Source organism: Schistocerca gregaria, chromosome 10 (genome assembly GCF_023897955.1).
Source record: "Schistocerca gregaria isolate iqSchGreg1 chromosome 10, iqSchGreg1.2, whole genome shotgun sequence".
NCBI classification, from domain to species: Eukaryota; Metazoa; Arthropoda; class Insecta; order Orthoptera; family Acrididae; genus Schistocerca; species Schistocerca gregaria.
The window spans coordinates 127,470,345-127,488,107 of record NC_064929.1 but is presented as its reverse complement, the minus strand read 5'-3'; the positions used below and the strand labels follow the sequence as shown (position 1 = coordinate 127,488,107).

Here is a 17,763-nt window from a genome sequence, read left to right as displayed (position 1 = left end):
TTTGTTGCTATACATACACTTTTCTTCAAAAGTAAGGGAGATTCTTCGATGAATTTTGCACAACATACAAACCATACTTCACAGATTGTGGTCCAGTTTGCTGAACACCGGTACCTCTAATACCCAGTAGAGCCTCCTCTTGCACTGATGCATGCCTGTATTCGTTGTGGCATATTATCCACAGGTTCAGCAAGGCACTGTTGGTCCAGATTGTCCCACTCCTCAATGGCGATTCAGCGTAGATCCCTCAGAGTGGTTGGTGGGTCAAGTCGTCCATAAACAGCCCTTTTCAATCTATCCCAGGTTCATGTCTGGAGAACATGCTGGCCACTCTAGTCGAGCGATGTCATTATCCTGAAGGAAGTCATTCACAAGATATGCACGATGGGGTCGCGGATTGTCGTCCATGAAGACTAATGTCTCGCCAATATGCTGCTGATATGGTTGCACTATCGGTCGGAGGATGGCATTCACGAGTCGTACAGCCGCTACGGTACATTCCATGACCACCAGCGGCGTTCGCCAGCCCCAAAATATCAGGGAACCTCCAATTTTCTGCACTCGGTTCAACCTGACCAGGTTGCCTCCAAACACGTCTCCGACCATTGTCTGGTTGAGAGCATATGCAACACTCATCGGAGAAGAGAACCTGATGCCAATCCTGAGCGGTCCATTCGGCATGTTGTTGGGCCCATCTCTACGGTATCATGTAGCCTATTGCGCACAGTTTGAGTTGTAACGCGATGTCGTGCGGCCGCACGAAAGGCATTATTCAACGTGGTGGCGTTGCTGTCAGGATTCCTCCGTGCCACAATCCGTAGGTAGCGGTCATCCACTGCAGTAGTAGCCCTTGGGCGGCCTGAGCGAGGCATGTCATCGACAGTTCCTGTCTCTCTGTATCTCCTCCATGTCCGGACAACGTCGCTTTGGTTCACTCCGAGACGCCTGGACACTTCCCTTGTTGAGAGCCCTTCCTGGCACAAAGTAACAATGTGGACCCGATCGAAGCGTGGTATTGACCGTCTAGGCATGGTTGAACTACAGACAACACGAGCCGTATACCTCCTTCCTGGTGGAATGACTGGCCCTCCGTGTAATAGGCGCTGCTCATGCATGGTTGTTTACATCTCTGGGCGGGGTTAGTAACATCTGTGAACAGTCAATGGGACTGTGTGTGTGTGATACAATATCCACAGTCAACGTCTGTCTTCAGGAGTTCTGGAAACCGGAGTGATGCAAAACTTTTTCTTATGTGTGTAGCAATTTTCAGAACATAAATGCAGTTTTCTATGGTCATGGTACATTATTTCTTATGCGGTAAGTATTCATTTGTAACTGTTGCCCCACCAGTCAGTTATACTGAGATCACAATACTCTACTCAATCATTAAAACGTCATTAGCATTTTCAAAGGAGGGGCAGCAACAAGGCCATCACCAACCACTTTGCTAGACGTCTACCTGCATAGTAATATCATAGGTGACGAAGGAATTTAAACGAAGCGTAATGAGATAAAAGATGTTGTTCAGACCGTTGATAGAGACAGAAATGTAACTGCTGTGAGGGGCTCGAATTCGGAATTCGGTAGTAGGAAAAGGAAGAGAACAGGAAGTAGTTGCAGAACATGGACTCGAGAAAGGAGTGACAAGGAAAACCACGGAGAAAAAACTTTAGTCGATTAATAATCACGAAAGAGGACTGGATATGTGGAACCGACGCGGAGATGCTGCAAGGTTTCGGATGGATTAAACCGGGTGTCTCACCTTAAGAACCATCAGGGGCATTTTCCTCTGGTGTTGCGCTCAGATGTTTGCAGTTCCGTTTTTGCAACGTGTGGCTGGAATCGACTCGAAGGAGCAGTAAAGTACTGCTCATCGCGTCTTTCATTCCCCACCCAGTCCCGTGTGAAAGTGTCGGTTTGTTTCCGGCTACACAAACCGATTTTTAAAGTGCAATTACAAGTGCCCAATCGATAGAGAGCTCCGAAATTACTCTAGTTCGAAATTTGTTTTATCGATATTCTTTAACAGGGACAGTGTATCACAGAGAATAACAAACAACACTATACCAGTCATCGTACCTCCCCTCCCCACCCCCCCCCCCCCCCCCTTCAGATTTACTTATAAGATGGCCCAAGGGATAGCCGTTGAAAATCTGAACACAGATAAAACATGAGAACAGGAAGAAGGTGTTCTGAACTGTGAAAAAAGAAGCAAAATTGAAACAGAGAACAATCCACGAATAAAAAGTGCAGTGAAGAGCTTTCTGGAACATTAACAGCATCGTGATAAAGTGTTGCCGAGCGAGATTAGCAGAGCGGTCTACGGCTCTGCAGTCATGGACTGTGCGGCTGATCCCGGCGGAGGTTCGAGTCCTCCCTCGGGCATGGGTGTGTGTGTTTGTCCTTAGGACAATTTAGGTTACGTAGTGCGTAAGCTTAGCGACTGATGACCTGAGCAGTTAAGTCCCATAACATTTCACACACATTTGAACACTTTGATTAAGTGGCCATGGTGTTGGATTACCACGCGAGCGAGTTGTGTTCGAAACTCCCGCTTGCAATTTATTTATTTATTCAGAACGTTATGAACTGTGAGCCTAAACATTGATATGTTTGTTCACTTTCTGTAATCTTGCCAGTTTGTAATTTTTCCTTCTATCTATGTAATTATGTAGTTATGTAGTTCTCAATTCGTTCGAACAATCAGTGATTCATAATAGGAAACACAGTCATAACTCAGTCACTCAAAATGATTCAGAAATTTTACTTGTTAGAATGAAATCAGGCTATGATTCTTCTTCTCTGCAGGCTCGTGCTTTGCGGCAGTCTGCTAATCTGTAGAAATAAAATGCCTCGTATCTTTGGGAGCGTTGTATAATCAGTCGGGAAACCTCAGATCAAGCGGGTATTTAGCTTTGATGATGTTTAACCTTCCGAAGAAGTAATGGAGATCTTGGATTATTAAATGCAGCTTCCTATCCAGCCTTTCGGAAGTTCCTTTCTGATTAAGAACTACGCAATATATCGATGAATATAATTAATTCTCAAATGTCAAATAATGTAAATTGTTACACACCTTTTGTATGAATGAACATATATATATATATATATATATATATACCTTTTAATTGTATAATTTCGTATCAGTTATCTACGCAATATATCGATGAATATAATTAATTCTCAAATGTCAAATAATGTAAATTGTTACACACCTTTTGTATGAATGAGCATATATATATATATATATATATATATATATATATATATATATATATATATATATATATATATATATATATATATCCCTTTTAATTGTATAATTTCGTATCAGTTATCTTTTGTCATAAATCTCAATATTCAGATTACAAATCTTTAAACAATGCTCAGGATAATCGGCACGAAGACAATCTCGGAAGCTTTTTTTTCTAACAACCAACAGCGAGAGTACTACAAAGATTAATTTGCGCATGGCTTCTGCGAGTATGAAGATAGAAAATTAGTAAACGTCAAAAATGGTTCAAATGGCTCTGAGCACTATGGGACTTAACACCTGAGGTCATCAGTCCCCTAGAACATAGACCTACATAAACCTAACTAACCTAAGGACATCACACACATCCATGCCCGAGGCAGGATTCGAACCTGCGACCGTAGCAGTCTCGCGGTTCCGGACTGAAGCGTCTAGAACCGCACGGCCACCGAGGACGGCAGTAAACGTCATTCAAGGATACACTTGTATCAGAATAATTCATCTAATATAAAGAGATATTACAAGTTGTCACACTCTACACTGGTTATAGAATATGAGCCACGTGGTTAGAAGACGTTACCGGCGCAAGTAAATATGATGAATGGTGAGAGCAGGCAAGATATCACATAGACGTCTCACAGAAATGAAAACAACAAATAAACGGGTGTGAACTACACTGAAGAGCCAAAGAAACTAGCATAGGCATACGTATCCAAATACAGAGATATGTAAACAGGAAGAACACGGCACTGCGGTCGAAAACGGCTATGTAAGACAACAAGTGTCTGGCGCACATGTTAGATCGGTTACTGCTGAGCATTTTCGAGATAGCGATGAAGTGAGAGATTAGATTAGATTAGTACTTGTTCCATATATCATGAATACAACACTTCGTAATGATGTGGAACGTGAGAGGTTAATAAAAGGTGTCTATACAAGATATTACATTACACAAAATATTGCATGACATTTAATATTTTTAATTTTTTTGTGGGGGTTGGGGAAATTACCCATTTACTATATCCAAAAACTCATCTAACGAGTAGAAGGAGTTGCCATTAAGAAATTCTTTTCATTTTCTTTTAAATGCTATATGGCTATCTGTCAGATTTTTGATGCTGTTAGGTAAGTGACCAAAGACTTTTGTGGCAGCATAATTTACCCCCAAAGTTAGATTTAACCTTGAGTAGTGAAGATCATCCTTTCTCCTAGTGTTGTAGCCATGTACACTGCTATTACTTTTGAATTCATTCGGATTGTTAATAACAAATTTCATTAGTGAATATATATATTGTGAGGCTACAGTAAAGATCTCTAGCTCTTTAAATAAGTGTCTGCAGAATGATCTTGGATAAGCTCCAGCAATTATTCCACTCTTTTGTGCAATGAACACTCAATGGTGAGTTACCCCAGAATATGATGCCATACGAAAGCAGAGAATGAAAATAGGCTTGGTAAGCTAATTTACGGAGATGTATGTCGCCAAAACTTGCAATGACCCTAATAGCATAAGTAGCTGAACGCAAACGTTTCAGCACATCTTCAGTGTGTTTTTTCCAGTTCAGACCCTCATCAATGCATACACCTAGAAATTTTGAATATTCCACCTTAGCTACCGATTTGAGATCGAAGTCGGTATTTATTAATGGTGTCATTCCATTTACTGTGCGGAATTGTATGTACTGTGTTTTGTGAAAGTTTAATGGCAGCCTATTTGCAGAGAACCATTTAATGATTGTCTGAAACATCTTTTACAATTTCACCAGTTAATTCATGTCTGTTATTTGTGATAGCTATACTTGTTGGAATTCGATTACCCGATGAATAGTACAATTCTCAAGGTTGTCAATTCAACTAAGTACCTGGGTATCAAAATTACTAACAACTTCAGTTGGAAAGACCACATAGATAATATTGTGGGAAAGGCGAGCCAAAGGTTGCGTTTCATTGGCAGGACACTTAGAAGATGCAACAAGTCCACTAAAGAGAGAGCTTACACTACACTCGTTCGTCCTCTGTCAGAATATTGCTGCGCGGTGTGGGATCCTTACAAGGTGGGATTGACGGAGGACATCGAAAGGGTGCAAAAAAGGGCAGCTCGTTTTGTATTATCACGTTATAGGGGAGAGAGTGTGGCAGATATGATACGCGAGTTGGGATAGAAGTCATTGAAGCAAATACGTTTTTCGTCGCAGAGAGATCTATTTACGAAATTTGAGTCACCAACTTTCTCTTCCGAATGCGAAATATTTTGTTGAGCCCAACCTACATAGGTAGGAATGATCATCAAAACAAAATAAGAGAAATCAGAGCTCGAACATAAAGGTTTAGGTGTTCGTTTTTCCCGCGCGCTGTTAGGGAGTGGAATGGTAGAGAGATAGTATGATTGTGGTTCGATGAACCCTCTGCGAAGGACTTAAATGTGAATTGCAGAGTAGTCATGTAGATGTAGCTGTAGATCGGCAAAAAATACCAGATTTTCCCGAACGGCCATTTCACGACGGTACGGCGAATATCCGGAATCCGATAATACACTCCTGGAAATGGAAAAAGAACACATCGACACCGGTGTGTCACACCCACCATACTTGCTCCGGACACTGCGAGAGGGCTGTACAAGCAATGATCACACGCACGGCACAGCGGACACACCAGGAACCGCGGTGTTGGCCGTCGAATGGCGCTAGCTGCGCAGCATTTGTGCACCGCCGCCGTCAGTGTCAGCCAGTTTGCCGTGGCATACGGAGCTCCATCGCAGTCTTTAACACTGGTAGCATACCGCGACAGCGTGGACGTGAACCGTATGTGCAGTTGACGGACTTTGAGCGAGGGCGTATAGTGGGCATGCGGGAGGCCGGGTGGACGTACCGCCGAATTGCTCAACACGTGGGGCGTGAGGTCTCCACAGTACATCGATGTTGTCGCCAGTGGTCGGCGGAAGGTGCACGTGCCCGTCGACCTGGGACCGGACCGCAGCGACGCACGGATGCACGCCAAGACCGTAGGATCCTACGCAGTGCCGTAGGGGACTGCACCGCCACTTCCCAGCAAATTAGGAACACTGTTGCCCCTGGGGTATCGGCGAGGACCATTCGCAACCGTCTCCATGAAGCTGGGCTACGGTCCCGCACACCGTTAGGCCGTCTTCCGCTCACGCCCCAACATCGTGCAGCCCGCCTCCAGTGGTGTCGCGACAGGCGTGAATGGAGGGACGAATGGAGACGTGTCGTCTTCAGCGATGAGAGTCGCTTCTGCCTTGGTGCCAATGATGGTCGTATGCGTGTTTGGCGCCGTGCAGGTGAGCGCCACAATCAGGACTGCATACGACAGGGCCAACACCCGGCATCATGGTATGGGGAGCGATCTCCTACACTGGCCCTACACCTCTGGTGATCGTCGAGGGGACACTGAATAGTGCACGGTACATCCAAACCGTCATCGAACCCATCGTTCTACTAATCCTAGACCTGCATGGGAACTTGCTGTTCCAACAGGACAATGCACGTCCGCTTGTATCCCGTGCCACCCAACGTGCTCTAGAAGGTGTAAGTCAACTACCCTGGCCAGCAATATCTCCGGATCTGTCCCCCATTGAGCATGTTTGGGACTGGATGAAGTGTCGTCTCACGCGGTCTGCACGTCCAGCACGAACGCTGGTCCAACTGAGGCGCCAGGTGGAAATGACATGGCAAGCCGTTCCACAGGACTACATCCAGCATCTCTACAATCGTCTCCATGGGAGAATAGCAGCCTGCATTGCTGCGAAAGGTGGATATACACTGTACTAGTGCCGACATTGTGCATGCTCTGTTGCCTGTGTCTATGTGCCTGTGGTTCTGTCCATGTGATCATGTGATGTATCTGACCCCAGGAATGTGTCAATAAAGTTTCCCCCTCCTGGGACAATGAATTCACGGTGTTCTTATTTCAATTTCTAGGAGTGTACATCAAATCTCCGACATCGCTGCGCCCGTAAAAAGATCCTGTAAGAACGGGACCGACGATGACGGAAGAGAGTCGTTCAACGTGAAAGAACTGCAATCCCTCCGCACATTGCTGGAAATTTCAATGCTGGGCCATCAGCAAGTGTCAGCATGCAAACCATTCAACGGAACATCATCGATACGGCCTCTGGGAGCCGAAGGACCACTTGTGTACTCTTGACGACTGCATGTAATAAAAATTTACGCCTAATCTGGGCCCGTCAACACAAACATTGGACTGTTGATGACTGGAAACATGTTGCCTGGTCGGACGAAACACGTTTCACATTGCATCGTGCGGATGGACGTGTACGGGTATGGAGGCAACCTAATGAAAGCATGGACCCTCCATGTTAGCAGGGGACTGTTCAAGCTGGTGGAGGCGCTGTAATGGTGTGGGGCGTGTGCAGTTGGAGTGATATGCCACCCCTTGATACGTCTATATACGACTCTGACAGGTGACACGTACGTAAGAATCCTATCTGGTCAACTGAATCCATTCACGTTCACTGTGCATTCCGATGGACGTGGACAATTCCAGCAGGACTATGCTACACCCCACACGTCCAGAATTGTTACAGAGTGGCTCCAGAAAAGCTCTTATGAGTTTAAACTCTTCCGCTTGCCACGAAACTCCCCAGACATGGATATAACTGAGCATATCTTGGATGCCTTCCATCGTGCTGTTCAGAAGAGATCTCCACCCTCTCGTACTATTACGGATTTAGGGACAGCCCTGCAGGATTCATGTCGATTCCCTCCAGTACCACTCCAGACATTAGTGGGGTCCAAGCGACGTCGTATTGCGGCAGTTCTGCTAGCTCGCGGGGGGCCCTATACGATATTAGGCAGGTGTGCCAGTTTCTTTGGCTCTTCAGTGTTTGTTACGACAAAGGAGTTCAGGAGTGAAAACATACTAAATGGAGCGCTACTTCAAAAACCTGAGAAACACGTGTTTTGACGGAGCACAGAGAAACTGTGATTGTGACAGCTTATGTGACAAACTGTTATGTTTTCATCGTTTCCTTGGTAGTGATCACATTCGGATTCATTCGGTGGCCAGTATCGGGCAAGGAAGCATATCTCACTCACTCACCAGTCGTACAAATCGGGTGCGTCGACAGGAGATTCCTGTTATATGACACACACATACTGTCATTAATGCCGTATCTGACACACGAGACGTCTTTTCCGGTGGACGATTCTGTTGACCTCTCACCTTGTCATCAGAAGTTTGCGGATCCCATTCTAAAGCCACTTCGTTCCGGCTGCTAATAGAGTAGTTGTGCAGAATGAGATGCTTTCCTTACAGCTCGCTGTTGGAAACGGACGTTATACCACGACACAGACACAAGCTTGATTAAAGCGAAAAGCAAAAAATTGGCAAGAGGGAGGTTTGATTACGGCTGTCCCTGAGGGCAGTCCAAATCGTGACCACAACACCACGACGTCAGTTCACTCCATTGATGCTCTACACAGCATTATTTGTTCTTGGACCGTCCACTGTTTATATTTTGCTTTTTTTCACAGTTCAGTACACACTCTTCCTCATTTCACTCTTGACCTGTGTTCAGTTTTTGACAGGCCACGCCCTGGGCTTATTTCTACTAAATGCAATATTACTGTCACTAAGAAAACAAGAGAACTCCTTGCTGAGAAAGCAAATGAAACTCTCAAGGAAGTTTATGATTGGCCAATAAGCAATAAAGTGACATTGAACACAGAGAAAACTAATGCCATGAATTTCAGTTTGAAGAGGGAAAATGACAATGTTAGATTAAATGTAGATGGCAACTCTATAGACTGTGTAACAAATGCCAAGTTTCTTGGATCAGATGGCTCTGAGCACTATGGGACTTAACTTCAGAGGTCATCAGTCCCCTAGAATTTAGAACTACTTAAACCTAAGGACATCAGAGACATCCATGCCCGAAACTTGCAAACATCAGCATGTTGTTCCCTTAGAATCCTATCATCAGTTTGTAACGTGCAGTGTCTTTTAGTTACATATTATTCATATGTACAGTACATTAAATTCTTAGCTATGGCATTCTGTTTTGGAGAACAAACGCTCAAAATATGAACACAATTTTCAAACTCCAGAATAGAAAAATACTGGTCCAGCTCATTGTAAAGTTCTGTTCAAAACGTAGGAGATTTTAACTGCTCCGTGTGAATACATTTACCAGTCACCTATACACATAAAAAATAACATTGGTCATTACTGCACAAATAGCTCTGTCCATGACCATGCAACAAAAGATAGACTCAGCTTACATTTACCATGAAATAGCAAACATAAAACTCAAAAAAATGGCTCCAAGCACTATGGGACTTAACATCTTAGGTCATCAGTCGCCTAGTCTTAGAACTACGTGGACCTAACTAACCTAAGGACATCACACACATCCATGCCCGAGGCAGGATTCGAACCTGCGACCGTAGCGTCAGCGCGCTTCCAGACTGAAGCGCCTAGAACCGCTCGACCACCATAAAACTCAAAACAGTATTTTCTATCAAGGAATAAAACTGTACAATAAATTATCAAACGAGATTAAAGAAATTGCAAAAAATACACTGATTTAAAAGGGCAGCTAACGGATTCCTGTTATGCAATACATTTTATACATTCAAGTAGTAAAATATAGAGTAGGAGTTTGATAAAAAAGGTATACAAATAAATAATAATTATTATTATAAAAGATCTAACATTCCACGTAACACCTTCGCTTTTTATTTTTTTCCCTTCATTTTTCCCTTTCTAGAAATAGTTGTCCCCAAGCTGTTCATAGCACAATACTACCACCCCTTCCTCTTTCTGAGCTTTTTATGTTATACTTTCTGAAGTGTTCAACACCTGCGAGAATCATCTGTTTCTCTCTCTCTCTTTTTTTTTTTTTTTTTTGAGTCTATGGAACAAAAACTGAATCTAATCTAATCCTCAACACTTCAGTGTCTCTGTTAATGCATATCAGTAAAACGAATACTGGAACAGACTAATGTGCTGCCGCTCTATCTGATGGGCACACAAAATTCCGCTTTAAAAATCATTCTCTTTGTAGCCGGAAACAAACTGACGTTTTACATCGTCTCATGAAAGACACAATGATCAGTATTAGTCCGGGCTGACTTGAGTTATACGTTGCAGAAGCGAAACCGCAAGTATCTTCCGAAAAAGACAGAGAAAATGCGCCAGAAGGCTCTTAGGAGAGACACCTGTAGTGTGTAGAACAGTAACCCATACCAGGCCACTATATTTTCCTGTGTCAACACGTTGGATGTAGTGAATGCATGTGCTTCTGAAGTTACAAACATCTACCGTGTTAAAAGCGCCACATCAAAGTGCCAATAACTACCATGGTGAACAACAATAGTCAACGCGCAAAAAAAAAAAAAAAAAATTTCTGTAAAAAAATCTGGTAAATGTAATGTGGAAAATACATTGATACCTGGTTGTACTGATATCCAACACTTAGCGTGGAAACGTATGAGTCAATGTAAATCACCTGAAGATGGGATCCAGCCCAAAACTGGTTCTGCATTAAGTAAAAACACGTTCTCTTGTTACTGGTAGCAGTTATTATTCTATACATTAGTATTTTTCGCTTTTGTGCAGTCAGATGTTCACACATTTGAGCGAAATACACTGTTTGACAATGAAGCCTCCAAATACATGGTCTTATCCCAATGTCTCGAAGTGCATATTCACACCGGCAACGGGTGTCTAAATTATTACAGTTGTGATATTCTGTGGCAGGTAGAAAGCGGCAACTGGAATGCATTGCAGTTGTACTTGTAGTGTCCTGTGGTCTGCAGAGAAGAAATAACGAACAAGTTTCAACCCACTTTATTTAACTAAAACGCCTTCTTGTGGTGCACTAACTTGCAAGCACAAGAACACCAATTCTTGACGTGGCAAAACCTAGGTAAGAGTAGAAGACAATGAAAACCAATAATAACCAAAGTACTACGCTACACAATTCCGAAGTGGCTTTACGCCCAACAAGATACAACTTTCTACAGAAGACTACCGCCAGTGTCTCCTGGGCTGGAGACGACGCAAGTATTGGCCGGAGCTGTCCTAGCTGTAGGTACACACTGCCGATGTGACTCTGCTGGCATGCTTATAACTCTGATTCCGCGGACTGCTACACTTAGTCACATTAGTTCCAATTTGTGGATCTTGGTCACACGGCTTTTCATGAAGTAGTGCCGTGGTTATGCAGAGAGTCTGTTGATGTTAACATTAAAAAAATGGCTCTGAGCACTATGGGACTCAACTGCTGAGGTCATCAGTACCCTAGAACTTAGAACTACTTAAACCTAACTAACCTAAGGGCAACACACACATCCATGCCCGAGGCAGGATTCGAACCTGTGAACGCAGCGGTCGCGCGGCTCCAGACTGTAGTGCCTAGAACCACTTGGCCACTCCAGCCGGCGATGTTTACATCCATTGGAGATGTTTGCATATGAGCTCTTGAAGGGAGGTCGGCAGCCCACCTTGCTTAACTGTTGTGTGGGCCCTCTAACCGATAAGGGGCCACTACGACAGTTCTTGTTCAGTGTTGTAAACAGACCTAGCAGAGTACTGGCTGTTCATAATTAACGTGCACATACTTAAGAATGTCCAGTGTGGGCTGTAATTATCGTATGGTAGCGAAACTTGACAGATAAGCCAATGTGTTAATGTGGAACCGATTTACACTGGAAAAAATTAGTTCCAATTTGGCCACCGGGTGTAAATCTGGTGCTGTGAATACAAGAAAGACATATAAAAATGTTTACTATTAAAAAGTCTTGATCACGATTTATTTATCAAGGTGACCGGTTTCGACCACTACTGTGGTCATCTTCAGAGCATTGAGTAGGAACCTCTTTCAGTTGGAGAATTGAGTAGTGATTCTCGAACAGAAAGAGATTCCTACTCAATGGTCTGAAGATGACCACAGTGGTGGTCGAAACCGGTCACCTTGATAAATAAATCGTGATCAAGACTGTTTTTAATAGCAAATATTTGTAAGTCATTGATCACTGCCTTTCCCAAAATGTATTCAAAAGTAATATAAAAATGTCCCCATGTGTAATGGCTAGCAACAGGACATGGCCAGAAAAGGTCAAAGTAGTGAGACAGGCATAATGATGATTATTTTACTCGCTACTGCTTACACAATATATTCAATATGTCGGAGACAAGATGCTGTACAGTGCCAGATTTACATATGCCGTTCAGAAGTGCTACTAATGTTTTTTCCAGAGTGAATCGGTTTCACATTAACACATTGGTATACCTAAAAAAGTTATGCTAAACTGAACCAAACGAAACTCGAGCTGCACAGGCCTCGGATGGCCCAACGTTACCGACCAGCCACCGTGTCATCAGACCACAGGCGTTAATGGATGCAAGGGGCACATGATAAGCACACCACTCCCTTAGCTGTATGTCAGTGTATGCTGCCATTAGAGAAGTGCAGCCCACATTGCATCTTCACGAGCAGCTGCAATTTAATTATAACCACCCACTATGGGAGACATGTGGAGAGCATTAGCTGTTCAATGATGACTAAACTCGAGCCGAACAGGCCTTGGAAGGCCCAACGGTACCGACCAGCCACTGTGTCATCCTCAGCCCACATGCGTCAATGGATGCGAGGGGCATGTGGTAAGCGCACCACTCTCCCAGCTGTATGTCAGTTTATGCTGCCATTAGAGAATTGCAGCCCACATTGCATCTTCACGAGCAGCTGCAATTTAATTATAACCACCCACTATGGGAGACATGTGGAGAGCATTAGCTGTTCAATGATGACTAAACTCGAGCCGAACAGGCCTTGGAAGGCCCAACGGTACCGACCAGCCACTGTGTCATCCTCAGCCCACATGCGTCAATGGATGCGAGGGGCATGTGGTAAGCGCACCACTCTCCCAGCTGTATGTCAGTTTATGCTGCCATTAGAGAATTGCAGTCCACATAGCATCTTCATGAGTAGTCAATGGATGTGAGGGGCATGTGGTAAGCACACCACTCTCCCAGCTGTATGTCAGTTTATGCTGCCATTAGAGAATTGCGAGGGGCATGTGATAAGCACAATACTCTCCCAGCTGCATGTCAGTTTATGCTGCCATTAGAGAATTGCAGCCCACATTGCATCTTCATGAGCAGCTGCAATTATAACCACCCACTATACGAGACATGTGGAGAGCATCAGCTGTTCAATGATGACTGCGAAGGCCGTACTCGTGTAAGGCGGCATTGTCAGAGAGCTGTCTGATCTCGGACTGAAGACCACAGTGCCAGTGACAACAGTTGGTGGCTGCAGCCCGTGCAGCACAGGTGTAGCCAAATTACCTTGCCGAGGGTCTGCCCGATGTCGAGGTCCGCCTTGCTGAGCAGCCACGCAGACACGGGCTTCCTGAGCACGACGCCCCACCGGTCATCCAGCGGCACAGACTGCTTCAGGTGAAACGCCACCAAGTCCTGCACAGTGCGGAAGCTCCGGCCGCCGGTGGTCAACCAGCCCTGCACCAGCAAGCACCTCAGTACAGCCCTCACCGTCTTCGTGCCACGTCGTCTGCACACAAAGACACTGACGAGACAGAACTCTACTGGACAAGACATACGATGCCACCTGGTGGTGTTGTGGCATGTATATACACTACTGGGCATTGAAATTGCTACACCAAGAAGAAATGCAGATGGTAAACGGGTATTCACGCTATTTGGAAGCATAGATCCTGAGAAATCAGTCCCCAGAACAACCACATCTAGCCCTAATAACGGCCTTGATACGGCTGGGCATTGAGCAACAGAACTCGGATGGCGTGTACAGGTACAGCTGCCCATGCACCTACAAGATACCACGGTTCATCGAGAGTAGTGACTGGCGTATTGTGATGAGCCAGTTGCTCGGCCACCATTGACCAGACGTTTTCAGTTGGTGAGAGATCTGGAAAATGTGCTGGCCAGGGCAGCAGTCGAACATTTTCTGTTTCCAAAAAGGCCCGTACAGGACCTGCAACATGCGGTCGTGCATTGTCCTCCAGAAAGGTAAGGTTTCGCAGGGATCCAATGAGGGGTAGAGCCAAGGGTCACAACACATCTGGAATGTAAGGTCCACTGGTCAGAGTGCCGTCAATGCGAACAAGAGATGACCGAGACGTGTAACCAATAACAGACACCCCATACCATAACATCAGGTGATACGCCAGTATGGCGATGACCAATACATGCTTACAATATGCGTTCACCGCGATGTCACCAAACACGGATGCGACCATTGATGATGCTGTAAACAGAACCTGGATTCATCCGAAACAATTACGTTTTGCCATTCGTGCACCCAGTTTCGTCGTTGAGTACACCATAACAGACGCTCCTGTCTGTGATGCAGCATCAAGGGTAAGCGCAGCCATGGGCTCCGAGCTGATAGTCCATGCTGCTGCAAACGTCGTCCAACTGTTCGTGCAGATGGTTGTTCTCTTGTAAACGTCCCCATCTGTTGACTCAGGGATCGAGACGTGGCTGCACCATCCGTTACAGCCATGCGGATAAGATGCCTGTCATGTCGACTGCTAGTGATACGAGGCCATTGGGATCCAGCACAGCGTTCCGTATTACCCCCCTGAACCCACCGATTCCATATTCTGCTAACGGTCACTGGATCTCGACGAACGCGAGCAGCAATGTCGCGATACGATAGACCGCAATCGCGATAGGCTACAATCCGACCTTCATCAAAGTCGGAAACATAATGGTACGCATTTCTCCTCCTTACACGAGGCATCGCAACAACGTTTCACCAGGCAACGCCGGTCAACAGCTGTTTGTGTATGAGAAATCTGTTGGAAACTTTCCTCATGTCAGCAAGTTGTAGGTGTCGCCACCGGCGCCAACCTCGTGTGCTCTGAAAAGCTAATCATTTGTATATCACAGCATCTTCTTCCTGTAGGTTAAATTTCGCGTCTGTAGCACGTCATCATCGTGGTGTAGCAATTTTAATGGCCAGTAGTGTAAGTAGCTGTATCTCTTGACTGAAGTGAGTTAGAAGCTTAAAATTTTTACACCGGCAAGGGAGTATGGACTTTGTTGTGTCTTATAAATTTGAAGTCGATCCGACTATCTGTTCCTGAGAGAAATTCTTATCAGTGTGAGAGATAGATAGACAGAAAGGTGGAGACAAATCTATCCTGTAGAAGTTCCGTTTGTAAAGTCGGCGCAGTATACGGTGCCCAATGCGCAGTGACCAATTTTCGTCCAAAGCGCTGTGCGAGTTCATTCGTTTGTTTGGAAGGAGAGGCCGACAAGCGCTTACGAACTTATCGGACGGTTAGCGATTACAGAACCGATGCGCCCGCCCTGGCGCCCTTCTCAAACGATTTTACAGAAACTATCTGGTACAAAAAAAAAAAAAAAATATTTTTGCGTTAGTTACAGCTTTATAGGTTAGCTTCACGATGAAGAGCCTATCATTTCCTTAATGGCCATAGTTATTATCATAAAATTTATCTATCGCACTGATATTTTCCTTAGACTTGGTTGGAGGTGCCTACCTGCCACAAATCTCGGGAAAACTCATCTTACGTACCTTGCTCATTCGATATCGCGATAAAGCCAGAACTCCGCAAGATTCGTCATATCTCATAAACGTTTTGTGGTATTGAGACAAGATTTTAGCAAATGATAGCATGCAAAAACGAAAGTGTTTAGCTAAATGGCTATTACACAAAACTAGGTTATCTACCGTGTTATTGCACTAACTGTGACGGTAATCCCAAAAGTAAGGTCTCCTATATTTTTATAAGTACACAGACCTGTTTATTTCTACAGTGGTTTACATACGTTTACAGCTTGAACATTTAGCTATTTTTCGACATAATCAGCATTTCTGTCGATACATTTTTGTAGACGCTGTGGCAGTTTTTGCATGCCCATGTCATACCAGCTCGCCGCCATGCTGTTCAAAAAGTTATGAACCTCTTCTTTCACCTCGTCCTCGGAGCTGAATCGCTGGGACCACAATTAACGCTGACAGGTACTGTGAGACTCTGGAAAAACTCAAAAGGGCAATTCAGAACGAGAAATGTTGAGCAAGGGCGTACACATTCTCCGTGACGCTCGCCCACACATCGCTCGGCAAACAGTTGCTCTCCTGCAACAGTTTCAGTGGAACACAGTCACCCACCCACCCTATAGTCCTGACTTGATGCCCAGTGACTATCACCTGTTCCATAGGATAAAAAATCATTTGGCCGGAAAGAGATTCAGCTCCGACGACGAGGTGAAAGAAGAAGTTCACAACTTTCTGGCAAAGCACATCCTCGGTATAAAACAGTGCTCTGAACAGCATGGCGGCGATTTGGTATGACATGGGCATAAAAAACTGCCACAGCGTCTACTAAAATGCATCGAGAGAAATGGTGATTATGTAGAAAAATAGCTAAATGTTCAAGCTGTAAACTGATGTAAGCCATTGCAGAAATAAACAGGTGTATGTACTTATAAAAAAAATAGGAGACTTTACTTTTGGGATTACACTGGTATACACTTTTTCGATGAAAGAACGTAATATTTTAAGAGCCATCGATAGCTGGTGAAATGAGAAATTTTGTGGGTTCTGGAACAATGTAAGTGAGCATATTACACTGTTTTATACCGAGATGCTGAACTTACTTTTCCTCTGAAACTTCCTGGTGGATTAAAACTGTGAGCCGGGCCGAGACTCGAACTCTGGACCTTTGCTTTTCGTGGGCAAGTGTTCTACCAACTGAGCTACCCAAGTACGACTCACGCCCCGTCATCACAGCCTCACTTCTGCCAGTACCTCGTCTCCTACCTTCCAAACTTAACGGAAGCTCTCCTGTGAACCTTGAAGAACTAGCACTCCGCTTGTGAAAATCTCATTCTGGCAACATCCCCCAGGCTGTGGCTAAGCCATGTCTCCGCAATATCTTTTCTTTCAAGAGTGCTAGTTCTGCAAGGTTCACAGGAGAGCTTCTATTAAGTTTGGAAGGTGGGAGACGAGGTACTGGCAGAAGTGAGGCTGTGAGGACGGAGCGTGACTCGTGCTTGGGTTGCTCAGTTGGTAGAGCACTTGCCGACGAAAGGCAAAGGTCCCGAGTTCGAGTCTCGGCCCGGCTCACAGTTTTAATCTGCCAGGAAGTTTCATAACAGGGCACACTCCGCTGCAGAGTGAAAATCTCATTCTGGTTACTTTTCCTCTGTTTCTCACTTAAAGAACTTAACAAACCACTTGTTAGTGAGGTGAGACAGTGTAAACTCCACTGTGTTTTGGCTAAATAAGCCAATTTTGACATGGCAACCAGAGAAATGTGTTGGTTTCACTGAAAATGCACCAATGGCGATGCTCCTCTGAAAGCCACAAATGGTTAACAAGTCAGGCGAAAATAAATAGATCTTTTTGTGGCATTTTAGATACTGACCAAACCAACAGTGGGTGTTTCTGGATGGTCACTATCAAAGTGTGGGCGTAAGGAGGGTCCATTCAATGCTTACAAAAAATATGAGTG

The 17,763-nt window shown here is 44.6% G+C and overlaps 1 protein-coding gene across 3 annotated transcripts in view; it reads right to left on the bottom strand.

Annotated features, from left to right (window-relative positions):
- Nucleotides 1–17,763, bottom strand: part of LOC126293756 (tyrosine-protein kinase Fer-like) — a 125,611-nt gene that overhangs the window by 57,206 nt on the left and 50,642 nt on the right. For 2 of the 3 annotated variants that reach the window (XM_049987107.1, XM_049987108.1), the window contains exon 3: nt 13,586–13,756. The exons of the other annotated variant lie outside the window; for it this stretch is intronic. In XM_049987107.1, coding sequence (XP_049843064.1) covers nt 13,586–13,756 — 171 coding nt within the window. The remainder of the gene's footprint in view (nt 1–13,585; nt 13,757–17,763) is intronic. 3 annotated transcript variants of the gene reach the window in all.